This window comes from Chiloscyllium plagiosum, chromosome 14 (genome assembly GCF_004010195.1).
Source record: "Chiloscyllium plagiosum isolate BGI_BamShark_2017 chromosome 14, ASM401019v2, whole genome shotgun sequence".
Taxonomy (NCBI): domain Eukaryota; kingdom Metazoa; phylum Chordata; class Chondrichthyes; order Orectolobiformes; family Hemiscylliidae; genus Chiloscyllium; species Chiloscyllium plagiosum.
In genome coordinates this window covers 14,348,571-14,371,761 of record NC_057723.1, presented here as the reverse complement: position 1 = coordinate 14,371,761, position 23,191 = coordinate 14,348,571, and the positions used below count along the sequence as shown (strand labels likewise).

The window sequence follows — 23,191 nt, the reverse complement described above, 5'->3', positions numbered from 1 at the left end:
AAAAAAAACCCACCATTTCGACTGGGACAACACATCTATCCTGGGACAGGCTAAGCAAAGACATGCCAGAGAATTCCTAGAGGCCTGGCACTCCAACCACAACGCCATAAACAAACACATAGATCTAGATACCATCTATCAACCCCTCAGAAAATGAACAGGAAATGACATCACCACAAACTCCAGGAACTCCATCCAGGAAAAACATATAAATAGAAAGCAGGAGACAACAGCTTCGCTTCACTTGGAGGTCGCCACTGATGATGTTACCTAGCCAGGTGATGAAACGTCTGGATATCAAACCTACAGCTCAGCGAGCAAACCTACACCCTAAACCTCAACCTGAGCTACAAACCTTCACAAACCTTGCAAGCAAATTACTACTGATACTGGACATCTGAAACAAACACACAATGCTAGGGAAACTGAGCAATCCTGGCGGCATCAGTCAAGAGAGAAACAAAGTTAACATTTCGAGAATGGTATTTGATTCATTATTGTCACATGTACCTAACTACAATGAAAAGATTTGCTCTGAGTGCAGTACAGGAAGGTCATACCATACAAAGATTGTAAGCTGATTGGAGAGAGCAAGGAATACAAAATTACAGCTGCAAACAAGGTGCACAAAAAGCAAGATCAACATTAGATTTAAAATTTTCCAGGTCCATTTAGAAGTCTAACAACAATGGGGAAGAAGCTGTTCTTTAACCTGTTGGTACATGTGTTTAAGCTTTTGTATCTTCTCCCTCACTGAAGAAATTGGAAGAGATTATAACCAGGATGGAGGGTTTTTGATGTCTGCTTTTCCGAGGCATCGAGAATTATCCATGGAGTCAATGGATGGAAGGTTGGCTTGCGCGATGGACTGGGCTGTGTTCATAACTCTCTGTAGTTTCTAATGGACCTGGGCAGAGGAGTTGCTGTACCATGCCGTGATGCATCCGGATAGAATGCTTTCTACGATGCATCTGTAAAAGTTGCTGAGGGCCTTTACAGACATACCAAATTTCCTTAGCTTCCTGAAGAAGTAGAGGCATAGTATGACCCTTCCTCAGAACTGATTTTGAAACTGAATGCTCATATCCCTATTGACTATTTCAGTATCTAAAATGGCCTTAGAAAATGCATATAGCATATTGTCTGCCTGTGTATCAATCTTCCAACCAACCTTGTTTATCAAGGTTAATAAAAGGGTACTAAGATCTCCATACCGCTTTGTGGCCAAATGATCAAGGGTTCTAATTGTATCCCCAACTCTGGCAGATTACCCCGTGGTCACTTAGTACATTAATTCATTTAAGACAGGCTTCTGCTGCCACCTGGAAGGACAGTTGATCTTGTTAGTGCTATTTGCTTCCAGTTCCCTATCATAAAGTGTCAAAGAGAAAGTTAAGTGCGGGTGCTTTGCTTGGGCTAGGCTGGCAAGCTCCAGGGAACACTACAGGTGGCTGGATGGCTGGAATAGGTGGGCCACAATGGAGCAGAATGTGTGAGGAGGTGACGGGGCTGTTACGGAGGCAACTCTCCTTTACCTTTACCTGCCAACGCAGTGAAAACTTTGGGGTGGGAAGAGGCCCATCAAGGTCTCCAATTGTTCCAGAAATGGATGGACTGCCCAATGCCTCTCCCACCACTGTTTGCAGTTGGAGGAAGGGCTTGGTGGGTTTGTGGTTGGCACAGCGCCACTAATCTGCACATGCTCCACCGGCTGGCGGAATGGCATGTAAAGATCATGCCCAATCGATTGTTGGATCAGGGCATCGCTGGCTAGGCCAGCATTTTCCCATCCCATGAGACTCGACCACATTTCCAAGAGTCTGGAGTTGCATGTAGATCAGGAATGCCAGATTGCCTGGTGAGGGTGGCAGAATGCCTTCCATTAAAGGACATCAGTGATTCAGATAGGTTTCCACGATAATTGATAGTGGTTATATGGTCACGATTAATTCTTGGTTTTTGTTTTAAAATTGATTTCAAACTTTACCCTCTGCTATGGTGGAATTTAAACCCATGTCCTCGGAACATTAGCCTGGTGTTCTGAATTACTGGTTTAGTGATATTAATACTATTCCATTACCTCTCTCATTGAGCGTACAACAGACCAAGTGAGTAATGGCCCTACATATATCATCTTATGTATGTGTAAAACTATGCCCATGGCAAATTGTGCGAATATGTAATTGATGTCAACAGCTCTTACTATCTTTGGTCTGAGGCCATTGACCTGGAAGCCTCAAGATAGCCCCATCTTGTTCCTGTATGATTTGCAGTCTCAGCTGTTACCCATTGACTGTTTCTTTGATAATCCAAACAAGAAAAAGATTTTTGCTTTTGTTGCAAGTTTCATTTGGGTGTTTATGTAATATGAAATGTCATTTATTGATAGTGACCAAGAATTTTGTAACTCTCTTGTCTCCGTTCTACAACCAGCCTCGTTTCTATATTTGTGTCATTTAATCCCCTCATTCCACTATTGTTGCAGTTGGCTTAAGCACAACTGATATTGAGGGCATTGCAGGCAGTGCAGAGCTTTGATGGGCACAAGTGACAGTTTACAAGATATATGGACATTCCAACGACAAAGACGGTTTCCAAATCAGGCGTTCAGTGCCAAACGTGGGCCCAGAAGTAGCCAGACATTTACAGCATACCATGTTGTATGTTGAAGACGAATGTCTGGATTTTGGAGTCTGCATTAGTGACTGTAAATGCAAGTCAGGGTAAACTCAACATGCACCTTCCAGCTGCAGATTTAATGTCAATTGATCCTTCTCCTGAATCTTGGTAGCTTTTTTCACCAAAGCATTGTACGCATTTTTAAACTTGTGGGAGCCCTAGTCTACAGGAATAGGCTTGTTAAAAGTGAACGGTGCCCTTCAGTTTTTGTTTGGTAGGCGAGCTTTTATTTGAACTATCTTGCTTTGCTTACATTTTACTGATGAATTGATTTTTGTTTCTAAGGCTAGTTCCTATGTCAGTAAAGATTGTCACATGCTTTTTTAAATGTTGAACCAATAATTGACCCCCATATACTGCCACTTAAAAATTACACTTTACCAATGGCCACATTTTTAAATACCTTGTAAAGCTCCTTGTACGTGATCTGAGGTGCATAGCCAATTCTTGATATTTACTGTAATGAAGAGGCAAAATTGTATCTTTTGGGCTAGTTTTGTACCAGAATCAGGGAGAAACTACTGAATCTTAATCTTAATGATTATTGACCTTTTTAATTTTTGTCCATCAACACAGACAGGTGCCTTCCCAAATCATTCTGACGATAGAATGTGCCTTCCCAAGTAAACAGACTGCTGGCACAAGGCCAACATTTCCTGAAAGCAGAAGCAAGTGATTCAAGCAACTCAGTAACCACCTAAACTGTGCAGAGCCAGCTTTGGACACTCTGAACTGGCCTGCAACTACAGAACTGGCTTCCCTGTCATTTACAATGCAGATGTTGTTCGGAATCAGAAAATCAGGGCTAACATCTTCCAGAAGCAGAAAATTACAAGACTGAGTATCTTTTGTGCGTCTTCCACATTTAATGTTTATGCCAATATTGAGTGATGACCGGGACAGTGTGACACGGATAAACCGCTGACTCGAGTTGCATTGTTATTGTGTCAATTTCCAAGAGAATGGTCTAAATCCAGTTTCTACTTGATGCCTCCTGGGTATTAACAATCTGTAATAGATGGTTAACATATAAAAACTTACAATATACTTCCTTGTGCAAGGGTTGATGTTGTACAGAATTAAAACCATGGTCTGGTCTCAAAGTAGGTTACGCCTGTGCATGCAGCTGTTGTTACACAGTGGGAGGATTTTGATTTTCAATGCCATGAGAATTTGCTTTTTACTCTAAGGCGCAACAGATTTTTATGACATGAGGTTTGCTGCACATGACATTTGTAGGGCACGGGGAAGGAGAGGCTGGAACAGTGTTCAAGTGGCATCTGGGTTGCCACAGGCAAAAGTCAAATTTACAGCTACAATATGAGCATTGGTTCAAATCTGTTTTAAGTGGCACACTTTTTAATAATCTAACATTCTGTGATGTAACTGAACTACACATGATCATGAATGTTTGCTAAATGGCTCAGAGGCAAGTTTTACACTTGCATGACAGGTGGATGTACCTCCCAATGTCCCATAAAATGTGTTCTTTGCCTAGATTGATCAACAACTTGAGTATGAACTCACAGTCTCTGCATCACGGCAATGCTCCTCGTGCAGATAACCTTGCCAGCCTTTATATGTAGCCTTCCAAACCTTTACAGGATGCAGAGATTCCTTACATTATCATTGAGGCTGTGCAGAGACCCTGGCAGGCACCCTCATGCTGTCCACATGCATACGCTCACAGAGTTCTGTGATACGTTCATGTAATCCCGACAGTGCAGCAGGAGGATGCTCAGCTCAACATTTGGCACTGAGCCTCCAAAGAGCATCTGACCCAGAGCTACCTCATCCCTGTCACCCCGCAAAAGGTTTTTATCATGGCTAACCCATTCAACCCAAACATCCCTAGACACCTATGCTAAAGATAGATTGCCCCATCGACAATCCACCTAACATGCACATCTTTGGACCATGGGAAGAAACTGCCTATTATCTGAACATGTGGTTTGCAAAATGCCTTAAGAATTTAATGATGTTAAAGGCTGTATCTAAATGCAAACTGTTGTTGCTTGAATATGTGAAATATCAGCGAATTTATAGGACAGATTTGGATATATGAGAATCCGGTACCAAACTATCCTTTGGATCAAAAATTGGAAGGTTTAATTCCTATTCAGATGTCTGACCTCTGTCCAGTTTTACTGCTATTATTACAATTATTTTTTAACTTCCATCCATCTGATTTCTAATACCTAGAACTTTCATGAATTAAATCAGTTTTAAAAATGGCGACACTAATTACTGTAGATTTGTGCTCTTATCTGTTTGATTTGTACCTCACTGGAAGTTTCGCATATTGAGATGAAGGTTGCCTGGAGATTATCTGTTTGAAAACACAACAGCGAAGCCAGACATAGGAATACATAGAGGAACTGTATTTTAGGCAACTGTCTTTTGACAGAGCAAAGAGAAGAATGATGGATTTGTAACAGCAGAACTGGGTGGCTTGCTTTCTCTACCTTTGTGTCTCTCAGCCTCTCAAAAGACAATGCCTGTTGATAAAGCAAATTATAAACAAGTCATTCGCTGATAACATAGATAACTACAAAGTTTATTAATGTGAAAGAAAAAAAACTCATGAATTAAGCTACTGTGATCTGCGATTCAGCCTAAAACCTCAAGGATAGTTTAGAAATCTGTAAATTGCTTATGCTTTATTTTAGTTTTTGTACTAGACTACATTCCTCTTTTTAAATATTTTAACCTGTGTTTGAGTGCATGGTGTTTTATTACTTCGAGGAGAAAGTGAGGACTGCAGATGCTGGAGATCAGAGCTGAAAATGTGTTGCTGGAAAAGCGCAGCAGGTCAGGCAGCATCCAAGGAACAGGAGAATCGACGTTTCGGGCATAAGCCCTTCTTCAGGAGAAGAAGGGTTTATGCCCGAAACATTGATTCTCCTGTTCCTTGGATGCTGCCTGACCTGCTGCGCTTTTCCAGCAACACATTTTCAGTTTTATTACTTCGCTCAGCATTAGTAGCTCATAAAATTTGTTCATCTTTCACTTAAGAAGACTTTGTAATGGGCTAATTCATGTTTGAACGAGGAAGTGAAATGTAGCCATTTTTAAAAAAAAAATTAAAAATCTTTGTGCTGAACTGAGGGAATGTGAAAAACAGTATGTAAAAAGAACTAATGTCATCTGGTCATAACATCTTTGTCTAAAAGCTTTTAAACCAAAATTTATCTTTAATAAACATTGACTGTAAACTGACGTTGTAAGAGAAGAGTGTGCAGGGAGCTGTTGACAGTCAAAAAGTAGAGGAGATAGGAATGAATGATAACAAAACTTGCCTCAAGTTTTTTTGTGGGGCCACAGGGTACACTTGTTCCTCCTCCATGTCCCGTCAATGCTTTTTCTTTGTGACTTGCTTGGACAGTTGATTCAAACCACCAACAGCAACCGACCTATGTTAACCTGACAGGAAAACTGCAGATTCTGAAAGCAAATCATTCTGGAAATCACAGGACTTCAGGTAGCATCCATAGAGAGAGAGAGAGAGAGACAGAGCAAGCTAACATTTCAAGTCTAGATGAAGAATCATCCAGGCTCAAAATGTTAGCTCACTGTCTCTCCATGGATGCTGTGTGACCTGCTGTGATTTCCAGCATTTTTTGTTTGCAGTACGGATTCCAGCAGGTGTAGTAATTTGCTCCTTAACTGCAGATTCTGCCCCTTTTGAATTTCCTGAAAATGGCATCAGAGATCTATTGATTTAATAAGTCTCTGAGGTGTATTAATTTATTTGCATTTCATCTGCTGCAGCATTGCCTTATCCACCTGCAGCCTCTGGCTAGTGTATACTACACAGATGGGAAAAGGTATAGTTCCAAATTGGCAAGCAACTTGCTTATTGTTAATTGTTCCCCTTTTTAGTTTCTGTTGGAGAATGGTTTAAATCTACCATTAAAATAGAATACAATTATTCATACCGAATTGATTTGGTACAGTGTAATTGTGAGTGAATTTTACTGAGTAATTTGGGATTCTCAATGAATGTCTGGACGGATGAGCAGTTGTGGATGTATAATCATAATGTCTGTATCTATGTGTCTACAATGGGTGTGGCAGACATATCGGTTGAGTTGGATGAAACATATTGCATATGTATGTACACAGTGAATACTGTCCTTTACAAAGTGTCAAGAAACAGGTCCAGACTTCAAAGCATTTCACTTGAAAATGTAAACATTGGTGTGCAGGGAAAGATTCTGGGGCATGCCATTATACATTTTTCCAGTTGGGTAATTGATGTGTACTTTGTGTATATTATGGTAGTCAGGTTGGGTTTTTTGTTTGAGTGAGGAGAAAGTGAGGTCTGCAGATGCTGGAGATCAGAGCTGAAAATGTGTTGCTGGAAAAGCGCAGCAGGTCAGGCAGCATCCAGGGAACAGGAGAATCGACGTTTCCTGAAGAAGGGCTTATGCCCGAAACGTCGATTCTCCTGTTCCCTGGATGCTGCCTGACCTGCTGCGCTTTTCCAGCAACACATTTTCAGTTTTGTTTGAGTGAGGCCAGTAAATATGCAGGATTGCACCATCCCTGTTAGAACCTCCGTGACTCTTGTGTATTGCTTCGGAGTTCTGCCCAGACATGCAAATAGGCAGAGGGATGTTGTGTAGTAATCTAGAAGGGGGTGAGAGTGTGACATGAATGATAAAGGCAAGTTCAAATGTGTATGCAAGATTGTAGTTAGAAAGAGAAAGAACCACAACAGTTAGTTTTTCGTTTGCTGCATCTCACGGACTATTCTAAATAAATCTGAATGAATTCCTGTCAGTTCTCCTCTTAAAGATTGCAAAGTATATGGAATGAGTAAATAACTCATTTTTAATTTAAACAGAAAGAATCTCCATCAAAAGAACACCAGGAATTTCCTCAAGAATTAGCAGCGCTTCATGGAGATGGTGGTAAGAAACTGGCAGTGATTTAACTTGGGGCTATTTTGTTGTAATGTGGAGGGATCATTTTGAACTCTAGAACATAAGAAAGAGGAACAGGCACAGGTCATTTGGTCTTGTGAATCTACTCTGCTATTCGGCAAGATCTGCCTCACTTGACCTTCCTTCACAGTCTGCATCCCCCATAATTCCATTGGCACCCAAGGATCCATCCGCCTCCCACTTGGATGTCAGTTAATGGGCTGAAGCTCTCATCTGTGACAATTCCTATGATTTAAAATTTATTTAAAAAGTGCTACTGGGACTTCCATAGACTTGAGGCTAATTTATTTACATGCTTTCAAAACATCTTTCGATGTTAACATCTCAATGTACAGGCACCGGACTGCCTATTGACCAAGACTAGTGCCGCTAGTAGCTTTGGGGTAGGTAATTCTCTGTGAGATCTTAAATGTAGCTCTGCAGAGCGATGGAAATAGTGAGATGAGGAAACATCGGAAAAGGGTGTGGGGCAGCAAAGAAAACTAATCAGCTTTGACAGAATAACATCTGTCACCTCAGGAAAGTATTTGTTTGCCAACTCCAGTATATGTATTTAAAGTAATGTGGCGCTGTTTTCTTTGCAAAACTGTTTTTCTTTCATTTTTAAGCAGTATTGTATGACAGAATGTAAATTTTTACTTAATCTCTACGAATTAATTGTCTGTATTTCATCTTCAGGCTCAAGTCATGGTGTTATACAATAGTCAAGCTGTTGCATTTGCGCTATAATAAGGATAAACTCAGCACAGAAGCTGAAGTCTAAAATTAATAAGTAATGTACCCTTTTTCCAAACTTGCCAATCAATCATTTGGACACTGAAAGTAATTGATTGGAAGTGCGAGCTAGAATTGTACTGGAATACTGTGGATCCCACCACCAGGAGCAAATGCAGATCCTGATCCTGTGTGAACGACAAAGAGGATTCCATTTTGTTTTACTGTGGCCCAGCCAGCTCAGAGTCAGTCCCCTCAACAAAGGGGATTCTTAATCTCCTGGTTATATTTTCTTTTTTTCACTAAGGGGATTCTAAATCCCCTGGTTAATCTCCTGGTTTTATTTTTTTTTAACCACCACCACTATTGCCTAACTGCAGTAGTGCTGAATACTTTCCCCAGCGCTCATGATGTGTGTATGCAGGTGTGAGACACAGTGAAAGACAACAGGTGTACAAGTCTTTATTCAGTTCCCACCACCAGGAAGAAAGCAAACACTCGAGTGGCCAGTGACAAGCAGTGCCCTTCTCATCAAAGGGCAATGCTGCATGATCAAAAAAGTGAAGGGGAGGGCAGGGACAAAGAAGATTCCTTTGGCAGCCAATTAAGAGACTATTGCCAGGACAGCCATCCTACTCCGTGTAAACTGCCTTGCGAGACATGAGCGGCCCAGTCAGAGGGTCGGCAGAAGCACTGATCGGGGTGGTCACTCCTGATGCAGCAAGGATAGGGAGAAAACCCCTCCAGACTGAGGCACCTTTTGATAGATAACCAGAGAAAAGTTGTCAAAGGCAGGCAAGTCCCATCAGTTGAAGGACTGAACCTCTTGTAACAGTATCAGAGTGTCCATTGCTGCTGCTGGGGCCCCTCCATGGACCATGGAACCTCGGAAAAGTGAAGGGGCAGAGCAGAAAGCTGCCTCAAAGAGATTGTCGGGTTCAACAGGTAGGGGGAGGCCTGCTCTGACAGGGCAGTGAGATGGACAATTAATTACCTTTTAATTAACCTGGAACAAGCAGTGCCATTACACCTTTGGTAATACCTCACGATAGTGAAACCATATCAAAGCTCTGGATTCCCTCATGTCTCATTTTACCATCCTTTCCACCTCTGAGTCCACCTTCAAAGAACTGGTGAATTCCCAGTCCTGAAATCTTATTCCTTCAAACATTAATTAGTTGAGTTAAAGACTGTCACTGAAATATTATGAGCACATATTTCTAGGGAATTATACTTAAGATGAAATGGTCAAGAACATTACTAATTTGCTTGGCATATTGCAATTTACCCTCCTCTAGAGAAAGCTGGTCCATTAATTCTGTGCCAATATCAACAGGCCAAATTTGATTTGACTTATTGTAGTCACATGTACCTAAGTACAGTGAAAAGTTTGTTTTGTTTTGCGAGCAGTACAGGCAGATCATAACATACAAGGACGTATAGATTATAGGGTACATAGAGCGAGGCATACAAGGTTACAGCTGCACAGGAGGTGCACCAAAGCAAGCTTATCATTTGATTTGAAATTAGTGAAGTCCATTCAGCAGTCTAATAACAACAGTGAAAAAGCTGTTCTTAAACCTGTTTTAATGCGTTTAAACTTCTGTATCTTTTTTAGAAGAGGTTGGAAGAGAGTAATACCAGGGTGGGAGGGGTCTTTGATGATAGCCTTTCCAAGGCAATAAGAAATGAGGATGGACTCCATGGACGGGAGGTTGGCTTGCTTGATGGTCTGGGCTGTGTTTGCAACTTTCTGTAGTTTCTTACAGTCCTGGGCAGAGCAGTTGCTGTACCAAGTCATTATGCACCCAGATAGTTTGCTTTCTGTGGTGCATCTGTAAAAGTTGGTGAGGGTCTTTATGGACATCCTGAATTATCTAAGCCTCCTGAGGAAAAAGAGGCATTGTTGTGCCTTACTGACGCCATGAAATGAATCTGAGCTGCTCCCAATGTTCTGAGGCCAGTTAGATTTCCTGCACCATGCACTGCACTATTCCATGTTTAAGAAGGATACAAAGACTGTGCTGATAATACTTTGAATGAAGTAAGTACGGAGATTATATGAGGTGAAGTTGGTCTAGAGATTAATTTTGTATCAATCAACAATACTGTATTCACTACAACCACGATATCTGTACAGGAACTGAGACTTAATGGAAAAATTACTCTGATCACAATGGTGAACAAAGTCACAAATACCTTCAAACGAACATGGCAGGTGACCAGGCAATTTCCAAATTTTCACCTGACTTACTGCCTTAGTCATATGCCAAATCTTGCATATTCATTTAACCATTGTTTTAAAATGTCTACCAATCAATCAATTAAATAGATTGGTAGTCCTCTCTTCACAAAGCACTTTGAACACTACAAAAATTACATATGCTGAAGATTGGCAACATCTACATTTGGACACTGACAAGTGTCCCTTCTGGGAAAGGGAGTAGCTTCCTCATTATATTGGAAGGAAATCGTGTTTCTAAAATGTAGCATTTGAAATGCGTGGCCATTGTTACTTTCACCTGAGTTTAATGAGTGCTACTTAACACCATTGCACCAATAAACTGTAAAACCAAGCTTAGACATATGCTAATAGTAAATAAAAGTCAGCTTCTTATAGACCCTCTTTATTCTCACTGTTTGATTTTGATTTGTTCACACTGAGTGTATATATAGACAACACAGTTTTGCAATTTAAAAAACTAAGTTGCCTTAGTTAGCCACAAAGGATAGCTGCATTTTTAAATGTTAATTCTCACTATCCAGTAAGTGATTATTCCTTTAGTTATCAATTTGCTTCAGTTCATTACCATATACTTGAATTTGTCTCCTCCTGTACTCATTAAAATAGAATTGTTTGTGCTTTCATGACGCCAAGTTGCTTGCTTAGGTTTGACCTAAATAAGGATCAAATCATACAAATTCTTCTCCTTTTATGTAAAACAAGTTATTTCAAACAAATTCTGTAATTCGTTTTAAATGCATGACCAGACATCTATTGGATGGAATGATGAAATTTCAGGAAAAGATCAGGTCAGAAAATTGTTTTAATATATAAAAAAAACTGTTAAATTAAGCTCCTTTTAAGCATAAAGTTTTCAAGCAAAGTATCTAAGTTTTTAATGATTTTGGTCACATAACACAGAAATTTCCCTTACTTCGCCAATACTCTTACATCAGAGAATTTACTCATTCTGTGAGCAGTGTTTGCTGTTTTTGCTTTATGTGTTGCTTCAAGTCTCTATTTCATATTTGACTCCATTTATTTTGCCTTTCACAATTTGATCACGTTGGTATTCTAGTACTAAAGTATTTTTTCTCTATTTCCTCATTATTTTTCTGCCTCTTCCTCTTTAACTCCCTGAAGGCTTTCTGTTCTCACCCCTCTCACTTCAGCTCTATCGATTTCAGATTTAAATACACAAACATTTCTTTGCCTCTTTCAGTCTTGTTAGTGATTCAAATGGAAAGAGATAAAGTATAATGTATATAAAATAGATTTATTATTAAAGTTTGATGACTTGCATTTTTTTTGAAAAAACTAGAATTGAAACAGTGCCAAAAGGCTGAAAATGTGTACAAAGGTTGTGTATAGCCTTCTTTCTGGGCCAGCTGACGCATATTTACATTTAGATTCACTTTATCACAACAACTGAAGACTTGATTCTCTTTTTGTGCTTTGTTAATCCAAACACATTCAGCAGGCTTCAGGCCATGTTGATAGGCGCTGTTGGCAAAAATGGAAGACCGGTTTGTAGAATGCAATTCTTTGTGCAGCAGCTCAGTGAGAACTGATGTGAATGAGATAGAATAGTAGTTATGGCTTAGGAGGTTAAAAAAATGGAAATGCATGGAGAGCTGAACCTGCCCAGTGTGTTGTGTGCATTTTCTGCAGCAGAGTATCATCTCACTGTAGATTGTGAGCATGATTTTTTAATAAGTAGGAAACGTTTGGATTTTTAACCAATCCTTGATATATTTGCACATGGCTGATTGTAAAATATTAAAGCAAATATAATCAAAGTGCACATTCCAGTAAACATGCTTACAGCTTGTTCCTCAGTTACGAACAGATCCAGTTTAAAGTGAAATCAGCATTGCAATTTCTGGAGTTCTTTATTTTTGGTTTGAAAGGAGAGGGTAGAATAATATAGTTTAATACTGAACTGTGTTTAGCCATCACATTAAATGACATGAAAGCTACAGATGATTAACAAGTTCCTAGTAAAGGTGTATGTGTACAGCATGTAGAAATCTTTCTCTGTCTTTGCAATAATCTTCACCTGAAAAGATTCTGCTCCATTTAATCTTGCTAATTCAGTACAGCAGGATCATCATCCTAATGTGAATGTTCAAATTCCCTCATTTGCATTCAGGATTCAATGTGTAGTCTCAGCAAGAGCACTGGCAGTTTCATGCTGAATTGAAAATGTGGCCTAAGGGAAATGTATTTGAAAACCTTTTCTAAATGGGAAGGATTTCTGTGTTCCTCCTTAGTCATAGAGTCATAGAGATGTACAACAAACTGACCCTTTGGTCCAACTCGCCCATGCCAACCAGATATCCCAACCCAATCTAGTCCCACCTGGCAGCATGTGACCTATATCCCTCTAAACTCTTCCTATTCATATACCCATCCAGATGCCTTTTAAATGTTGCAATTGTACTAGTCTCCACCACTTCCACTGGCAGCTCATTCCATCCACATACCACACTCAGTGTGAAAAAGTTGCACCTTTGGTCTCTTTTATATCTTTCCCCTCTCACCCTAAACCTATGTCCTCTAGTTCTGGATTCCCCCACCCCAGGAAAAGCCTTTGTCTATTTATCCTATCCATGCCCCTCATGATTTTATAAACCTCTATAAGGTCACCCCTCAGCCTCCAATGCTCCAGGGAAAACAGCCCTAGTCTATTCAACCTCTCCCTTTAGCTCAAATCCTCCAACCCTGGCAACATCTTTGTATGTCATCAGGAACTGAGACTCCATGGTAATTTTAAAGAAACAACGAGCTGCTCAGATGCTGCCTGACCTGCAGTGCTTTTCCAGCATCACTCTTTTCAACTCTGATTCTCCAGCATCTGCAGTCCTCACTTGCTCTTCAAAATCACCCTTTTCTAATCCCACTAAAAACATGATTTGACTAGCATTAACAATTTTTTTTATCATAGTAACAAATATAGTGATCTCAAAATCCAGAAAATCTCAAGCATTTAGCTCGGACTATAGTACCAGATAAGCTGACTTGATTTTTTTGGGTCCCACACAATATGATATGGCCTGCGTGTTACCTTTATAAGTTAGCTCACTTAATATATACCACAAAGACTTCATTCTTGTTGAGACAGATATCATGCAGTTTATTAACAACACCAACCAACTATTTACCTTACTATAATATTACAGACATGCACTTGATCTGGGTTCAGTGCTACTTATGTTCCATGTACACAAATGACTGATTGAACACACTGCATTGACTCCATTTCACTCAGAAATTGACTGACTGAAGGTGAGATGGATATTTTTTATGCCTGAACTGCACATGTTGCGGTATCAATAACCTTAAAGGTGCACTGTTCAATTGGTCTGGAATCTATGTCATAATACAAAATTCCCTTCTTTTTTTTCCAATAACATGTACAAGGATGCTCATAGAACATCTGACATGATCAGATCTAGCCCTTTTACAGTTATCATGACTTGTGTAGCTTTACCCTGCAGTGTGCTATCTGTCATCCTAGCTGGATATGTATCATTTGTCAAAGATGTGTCGTTGTTGCCTAGCATGATACCTTCAGTAACTGAGTCCTTGTTCTATCTGATGGATGGCTCATGATACACAGTTTGGATATGTCAACTATTAATTTGCAATATTACTCATTACAATGTCATATGATCTGGACCACACATACCAACATAGGATCTTTCCTTCAACCCACAAAAACTGGGTTCTGGTTCAGACCAATGTCTTGATCTTTATTAACAACACAGACTATTTACGGAGCTACCGTATCACAGACTTACATATCCACAGTCTGGGTTCTAGCCTTGGTGTCTTACTGTACAATACAAATCTATAACTGACTGAACACATCTAACACTGACTCCATTGCACTAAGAGTGCAACTGAAGGCAATGGAGTCAGTGTTATATGTATTCTTTTATATTTTTTTAAACCAGAATGTCACATTTCATGTTGTCATGTAACTGTGTTAAAGTTGCACTATCTGTCTGGTCTGGAATCTGTGTAACAACAAAACAGGGTTAAATATTTAACAATTGATTGTTATTCCTGCTGAATTTTCCACCTTGGCCCATTCAACAGAAAGATCAGCAGTCTTATTATTTTCATTTGAGAAGTGAACGAATTTTTGTGCTTTGCACTATCTTGCTATCCATTGAAATCTCTTCTCCGATGGCTTTTAACACTTTGCTTTTTCACTTCCTTTCTTCAGATTTACTGGGAAATATTTCTGAACAGCTACAGAAGTCAGAAGCAGCCCTTCACAGGAGACATGAGAAAGAGTTGCAAGAGATCAGAGAGGAGCACAAGACGGAACTTACACAACTTAAAGAAGATCTCTGTTCAATTCATAGTGCAGAGAAAAAACAGCTTCAGCAGATACTTGCTGAGGATGTTGAGAGACTGAAACAGGAACTGCAAAAGGTTTGAGTTATGATTAAAGGCAAACCTCTGGTGCAAATTTTCAGTTCATCCTACTGGTAGAATAGGGATAACATAAAAATGGTTTGCAGAGGGCATGGAAATGTATAGTCAATTGTTTCCAATTGTTTAATCTCTAAAGGTACATTATAACTATTCGCAGCCCTCTACTTTCAACCTTCTGTGAATTCACAATTTAATTGCTCCATCATTTTTCACTGTGCCTTTAGTTGCCTATGTCCGAAACTATGGAATGCTCTCCCTGCAGCTCTCTATCTTGTTTTCCTCTTTTTAAGGTGCTTATTAAAACCTATAATTTAACCAAGTTTTTGGTCATCTGAATTAAAATTAGATAACAAGCAAGTGATTTGTTAGTAAAGAGATAGAGAAAGGATGTTTGGAGTTTGATCCAGGGAATGGGTGTGAGAGCTGCAGAATTGAACTAAAATAACCTTCTTTTCTATTAGACTTTTCATTACCTCAAAATAACCTCCAAGGTAGAAGTTTTCCTGGATACGAGGGTAACAGTGCTCCACAATAATGCCAGGGGATCTTTTCATCCACCTGAGAAGGCTGACAGGCTGTCCGTTAACCAATGCAATAAATCAGATCTTCAGGACGGATCCAATTTGGATTTGGCAATGGTTGTTTAACTAAGGGAGGAACAAAGAAAGAAAGATCAGTCCCAGTTAGCTGGACGGTGGAAGGAAAGGTAATGATAAAATTGTCACGGTCTTACCAGACCACACCTCAGGAGAGGGGAGAGATTGAGAAGGAGAGTCATTCATGGTAACCTCAGCTGGTACAGAAATTGAACCCATGCAGTGGCATCACTCCGCTTCGCAAACCACCTGTCCAGCCAATTGAGCTAACCAACCCTCTAAAATGAAAGAAAAGCATTGGAAGAAAATGCTGCGGTTGACCATGCCAAAGGCTAAAATGAAATTGAGGAGCTGCACAGAAAAATAATTCCCCATGGTTGGGGTTACTCTAATACTTTCCATGAATCTGTGAGTTCTATAAGCAGTGGTGTGGACTTGCTCAATATAGTGGCAAATATGGGTCGAGGATTGACAGATAATGTTTAATGTAGATAAATGTGAGGTGTTGCATTTTGATAGGGGAAGTCAAGGCAGGACTTATACACTTAATGGTAATGTCCTGGGTAGTGTTGCCAAGCAAAGAGACCTTGGAGTATAGCTTGATAGTTCTTTGAAAGTGAAGTCGCAGGTAGACAGGGTAGTGAAGACGGCGTTTGGTATACTTGCCTTTATTTGTCAGAGCATCGAGTATGGGAGTTGAAAGGTCATGTTGCAGCTGTACAGGACATTGGTTAGGGTACTTTTGGAATACTGCATTAAATTCTGGTTTTCTGACTATAGGAAGGATGTTGTTAAACTTGAAAGAGTTCAGAAAAGATTTACAAAGATGTTTCCTGGGTTGGAGGGGTTAAGCCACAGGGAGAGGCTGAATAGGCCCGGGGTGAGGCGCTATTTTCTCTGGATTGTCAGAGGCTGAGGGATGACCTTTATAGAGGCTTGTAAAATCATAAGGGGCGTGGTTAGGGTAAATAGTCAAGGACTTTTCTCCATGGGTGGGGAGTCCAAAACTAGAGGGCATAGGTTTAAGGTGAGAGGTGAAATATTTAAAAGGGACCTAAGGGACAACTTTTTCCATGCACAAGGTGATGCATGTATGGAATGAGCTGCCAGAGGAAGTGGTGGAGGTAGGTGCAACTACAACATTTAAAAGACATCTGGATGGGTACATGAATAGGAAGGGTTTAAATGAATATATGCCAAATGCTGGTAAATGGGACTAGATTCATTTAGGATATCTGGTCGGCATGAACAAGTTAGGCTGAAGGGCCTGTTTCTGTGCTGCACATCTCTATGGCTCTAAATGCTTTTGGTTCATTATTCATCATCTTCTTAATGGCAGTTAAGAATTAGCAACAAATGCTGGTGTAACCAGCAATGGTCACATGGCATGATCAAAACACAACAAAATCTCTCAAATGCAGGAACTTAAAACAGTAAATGCTGGAAATGCGCAGATCTATCAAACATAATTTGGGTATAAATCCTTCAATGAAACTTTGTTTCAGAACAACTTCACTAATGCGAAAAATTATTGGGGAAAGAAACATCACCACTTCAAGGATTTAAATGCTAGATGTAGACTCTTCCTGTGAACAAAGCTACAACCTGTTCCTTTTGAGCTTGGTCTGTTGACTGGTTATTTGAATAGTGCTTAAAACTTACTTGCATTGTGGCAAGCGGGCATTATTTATTTAAAAGTCAATGATTATCAAACTGTTTTGTATACTCTACAGAAAGAAGCTGCACAGTCAGAGTCCAGAATAGATGAACTGAAAGCCAGCCACTCTGAATATGTCAAAATCCTAAGAGAGGAATGTGAGGCTGCGATAGCAGGTTTGTACACTTTATCGGAGTTGCATTCATGCTTCTCTGAATGAGAGAAAGGTGAGGTTTATTCTGCATATGAATGATGAAAGTTGACTGCTATCTGTTTTTATAAAAATCACCTTTGAAATCCAATTACACTTTCGATTATAGGTTACTCAAACCTAAAAATCAAGAAAAAAATACCAAAGGTCATTGAAAAGAGAACAAAACGCATATTTCTTGTAGAATGAACCAAAAAGTGGCTTTACAAAATAGTACACTCGCTTTGAAAAGAGAAAAGCCTCTTGACATAATCCTGACTAATAAAAGCTGCTTTAGCAACAGTTTCCATAGCAATAGTAATCTGTTGGTCTACAAGATGAGTTTACCCTATATTTACCTGAAACAGGTCACATTTTGTTTTGGAAGGAAGCTTACTGCCATGGGCTAAATTTGCACATTCATACTTACTGCCTCTTCACTGCCTGGACCAATTCCACTTAACTTGCTGTTCTTTTCTAATCATCTTTCACACTTACCACAGACTTGCATTGTGTCATGTGAGTCCTCTTTTATGTCTGAGATACAAGGGCGTCCCTTCTTCCAGGCATTGCAACTCTCTTTTAAATACTATGGCTCTTTCAGAGTTAACACTGTGGGCAAATTTGTTTGCTTTATCAATCCCCATTTTGACCCTACCACCATTAATCTTCCCTTTACGTCTTTCCTTCGACGTTAATAGATAATAAATTATAGTCCCAAGATCTCTCTTTATAATGAAAGTGTTTCAAATCTACAAACCATGGATTGGTTTGGAGGTGCCAGTGTTGAACTGGGGTGGACAAAGTTAAAATCGCACAACATCAGGTTATAGTCCAACAGGGTTATTTGGAAGCACTAGCTGCTCCTTCATCAGGTGGTTGTCGCTCCGAAAGCGAGTGCTTCCAAATAAACCTGTTGGACTATAACCTGGTATCGTGTGATTTTTAACTTTAGAAACCATGGAGTTTTAGGTGTCCTTTGAATAATGCCCGAAGCAGTAGTTAGTTCTATAGTAGCCAGCTCTTGTACTTTGTTAAAAGAAAGTTGTGTGAAAAGCTAAGCCAGCCTAATCTGCTGATTATTTTCCCCTTTTTCTAAAAGGTGATCAGTGATCAGGCACTGAGGCTGTCTGCCTTAAAGGAGCAAACAGCCAACATATTGTTCTGACTCTTTCCAATTCTTTTTGCACTCTTTCTAGCCCATCCCACACAAAAACACCAAGATCTCCCATAAGGAACTATTTTCCCTGTTTATATTGACAACAATAGGTTTCTTTAATATGGTACAAGTTATTGTAAAACTGTAAACTGATCTCAGCCATTTCTTATTAAAAAAATGTCTAAATCTTACTGAAATCGGTAGAAGTGCAATTAGAAAAGCAAAACAGAAGCAACATTTTGCAAGTACTGGTCATCTGATATAAAAACACAACGTTCTGGGAATATTCAGCGGATCAGGCAACATGTGTGGAGAGAAACAGTGGTAACGAGTCAGATCGAGGTGACTCTTCATCGGAACAGTTGAAACTGTTCTGCAGAAAGGTCATCTCAACCTGAAACGTTACCCCAATTTCTGTCCAAAGATGGAAGTGAAAATAGGGCAGTTCCATTACGTTAGTTTTACAACCGTTACAAGGTTAAAAATCTAACCTTAGCTTTTAGCTTAGCCAATTTTCTCACCATATCTTTCCAAATTCACCTCATAGATTTTGATTTTTCATATGATTTATTATTGTCGCATGTATCAAGATACAATGACAAATATTGTTTTGCATGCTATCCAGACAAACCATACCTTACATAAGCACATCAGGTAATAGAACAGAACATAGAATATAATGTCACAACTGCAGAGAAGGTGCAGAGAAAGATCAACCCCAGTATATAAATCTGATAGCAGCGGAAAAGAAGCAGTTCTTGAATCTGTTGGTACATGCTTTCAAATGTTTGTATCGTCTGCCCAATGGAAGAAGGTGGAAGAGAGTATAACTGGGATGGGAGGGATCTTTGATTATATTGGCTGCTTTCCTGAGTGAGCAGGAAGTATGGATGGAGTCAAGCGACTCTTTTTGTAAACTGTCCTCAGCAGATTGTCTCCTCACGTCTTTTTATAAATCTCATTGGCTATCTACCCCAATCCAATGGAATCCCTTTTGTCTATCCAATTCTGTCCCATTTTACCTGTCACTGTTCCCAGAACAATTGGTCACTGGTGCGAAATCCTGGAATTGGCTGCCATCCCTGGCATGGGTGCCATCTTTAAATGGCTACTTTTCACACCACAAACAGTCAGTCCAGAACAACCCTCCACGGTTCTTGGTATTTGGCCAAGGTGTGACAGACAAGGGAAATGAGATGTCACGCTTTGCAGTCAGGGAGCTGAAGGGATTGTTCAGTTTGGTGCAGAGGTGGAATGTGCTCTTCCCCAGGACCAGCAGTGGATGACATGATGCCAGGCCATGCAAACCTGTTACAAGGTTCGTAATTGGATTAGACCTGTCTCAACCATCTGGAGAATGCATAGCAACCTAGTAAAAGGACTGTGACCTTCTCACTCCACCGGTATGAGTGTCATCATCGTCTCTGATATCTCACTTTCTATCTTTGCTATTGTACCTAACCCCAACTACCACTCTCAGTAATAATTTAAGATTTTCCCTCACTCACTCACTGATCCCAACCCTGCATGACTTCAGACAGTGCCCACCCATTCACTTGGGACACCCCCTCTCCAGCTGCACCAAAAATAACAACCGTGCAATGGAGTATCAATCAATCTCCTTTAAGACCTGCACCTCTCTCATTCCTGAACTGGTATCAGAGGCTGCCCATGGCTTACTGTGCAGGGACCGTTTGACCATAGGCTATCTCCCTTGACTTGACTGAGGACTACAACAGAACCATGACCAGCTTCCTGGCTTTGTGTCCGCACTAAATGGCAAGGCAATGTTGTAGTACTGTAAGTCTGATGTCATGTGCTGAGGGGACAAAGCGCAAGTCGATGCAGTGTAGGTTTGATGTGAGATCTGGGTTAGGTCTGGGTGAGCGCTGTGACAACAAGTGAACAGGCCGGAAAAGCAGCCTGGTCCATTCGATGTGCTGGGTGTATGTCCCTGACCGTATGGTATCCTTGTTGCATGACAATGTCAGTTAGTGCAGAAGGGTCCCGTAAGTGGATCAGAGATGGACCATGAGGGTTCTTAGAAGCTGGCACATATTAGATACTATATTCATGAATGTGGAGTGCATGTAGCTCATGCCCATGAAGTGTGCCCTGAAAGGGTGGTACAGAATGTTCAATGTGGAAATCCTTTGTGTTGCAATCTTCAGATACCGGCTGTGATTTCCAATGTCATGACTTCTCAACGTCTCAATTGTTCGCATTTGGAGGGCTAGCAAACTGAATATTCAATGAGGCAAGTTCAGGCATTAAGAAGACTTGTAACAAACTAAAATTCTATTTAATTGACAACATGCTGCTGTCTAGCAAGAAATTCCTCACCATTGAACAATTGTATGAAAGATGCAGTGGGTTGCTCCTGATGTGTAGATGGGCTTTGCTGGACTTCTCAAGTGATTCTTCTACAAATTCTTCTGCAGTCCACACCATTCAGACTCCTGTACGATTCTGCTACTGTGTTTTTTAAAGATATTTATGACCATGAGATATAATACTACAGAAGAGATCACTATTACTTCCCTGAAGTGAGATTTGGGCATTGTATCGTGCTCAGTATTAATCTGCAAGTTCTGAATCTGAATATATGGCAACTCAATGAGACCAAGTTCTCTACCCTCTTTTGGAGGATGGGGATTAAATTGTACTCAACACTGCCTTGCTAGGACTAGAACACAATTTTAAACTTCCTGAAGCCAAAGGGAAATTAGATGATATTCCCGAGCATGGGAAGGATTGAACCATAAGAAGAATTATAACTCGCTGTATTTCCATATATAAATTTTGATTAAGAAATTGATTGAAAAAATGTTTATATGATTCAGTAATTTAACAGACTGAATTTTTGTTCGAATTTTAATCCATTGTTTGCAAATTACCTGCCCTACGTTCTGAGGGACTATCCTTCTTTTTACTAGGGCTCATAAAGCTACATAAACAGGAGCAGAAATCATTGACTGAGTCCTTTACGAAAACTATCACGTGCCTTCAGGTTAGTTTGTTTGCTTGTTTCTTTATTTTCTCTCCCCATTTTTCTGCCCTGTCCCCCTTTCCTGGAGAAGCTAATGTTGGGGCCCTCATCTGCCTTGTTCAAGTTTCTGTTATTTATGTGTAAATTCAGAAAGCGAGTGATGGAAGATAATGTGTTTGTGCAGGGATCAGTATTGACAGCCATACTGTGTTCACTTCCTGTGAATGAATACATGCACACTATTAAAGCAATTGCAGCAAGTGATCAGCCAGGAAAACCCTGGACAATATTTCCTCCTCAATGTAACAGCATTGAGCCAGTGGCCTCCCAGTGACCAGACGAAATCAGCTAACTCTGAACAAAAGAGATCAAAACAGGAACCAGTTTATATGATTCATCTTATTACCGCACAATTATCGACCTATTGGAGCAGTGGGCTTAATGTGCTTCCTAATGGGAGAGTAAAAGCCAACAGTCAGATAAGAAAATACTTCTGATTTACTTTAAAATCTGAAAAAAAACCCAAAATATTCAATTTGTTTTAGTTTGAACACCTCAAACATTTTAATACTAATTATTTAGTCTCAGTAATGCAATGATTGTAATCCAGTTCACTATTCTGATTTTCCACTGAAGGAAAGAATTGAAGAGCTTACTGCCCAAGTCAACACATTTCAAAAGAAGACAAAGAAGATTGAGGATGCAATATTAAGAAGAGATCTCAGTAAAGACAATCAGGTATTTAAAATTTTAACCATGTGAATTAAACAAATCTGACCAGACCTAGCACTTCACCATGGTGGTTGGTTAGCTCAATTGACTAGATGGTTTGCAATGGAGTGTGTCGCCAGTACCATGGGTTCAATTCCTGCGCTGGCTGGGATTACCATAGTCATAGAGTCATAGAGATGTACAGCATGGAAACAGATCCTTCAGTCCGACCCGTACATGCCGACCAGATATCCCAACCCAATCTAGTCCCACCTGCCAGCACCCAGCCCATATCCCTCCAAACCCTCCCTATTCATATACCCATCCAAATGCCTCTTAAAAGTTGCAATTGTACCAGCCTCCACCACATCCTCTGGCAGCTCATTCCATACACATACCACCCTCTGCGTGAAAATGTTGCCCCTTAGGTCTCTTTTATATCTTTCCCCTTTCACCCTAAACCTATGCCCCCTAGTTCTGGGCTACCCGACCCCAGGGAAAAGACTTTGTCTATTTATCCTAACTATGCCCCTCATAATTTTGTAAAACTCTATAAGGTCACCCCTCAGCCTCCGGATCTCCACGGAAAGCAGCCCCAGCCTGTTCGGCCTCTCCCTGTAGCTCAGATCCTCCAACCCTGGCAACATCCTTGTGAATCTTTTCTGAACCCTTTCAAGTTTCACAATGTCTTTCCGATAGAAAGGAGATCAGAATTGCACGCAATATTCCAACAGTGGTCTAACCAATGTCCTGTACAGCCGCAACAAGACCTCCCAATTCCTGTACTCAATACTCTGACCAATAAAGGAAAGCATACCAAATGTCTTCTTCACTATCCTATCTACCTGTGACTCCACTTTCAAGGAGCTATGAA

General features: G+C 40.2%; 1 protein-coding gene across 1 annotated transcript in view; it reads left to right on the top strand.

Annotated features, from left to right (window-relative positions):
- The window catches only part of LOC122556509 (coiled-coil domain-containing protein 69-like), a 64,170-nt gene that overhangs the window by 24,566 nt on the left and 16,413 nt on the right, over positions 1-23,191 (top strand). Inside the window, exons 2-6 of the mRNA XM_043703223.1 lie at positions 7,529-7,595; positions 14,801-15,012; positions 17,345-17,444; positions 21,554-21,627; positions 22,243-22,344. Coding sequence (XP_043559158.1) covers positions 7,529-7,595; positions 14,801-15,012; positions 17,345-17,444; positions 21,554-21,627; positions 22,243-22,344 — 555 coding nt within the window. The remainder of the gene's footprint in view (positions 1-7,528; positions 7,596-14,800; positions 15,013-17,344; positions 17,445-21,553; positions 21,628-22,242; positions 22,345-23,191) is intronic.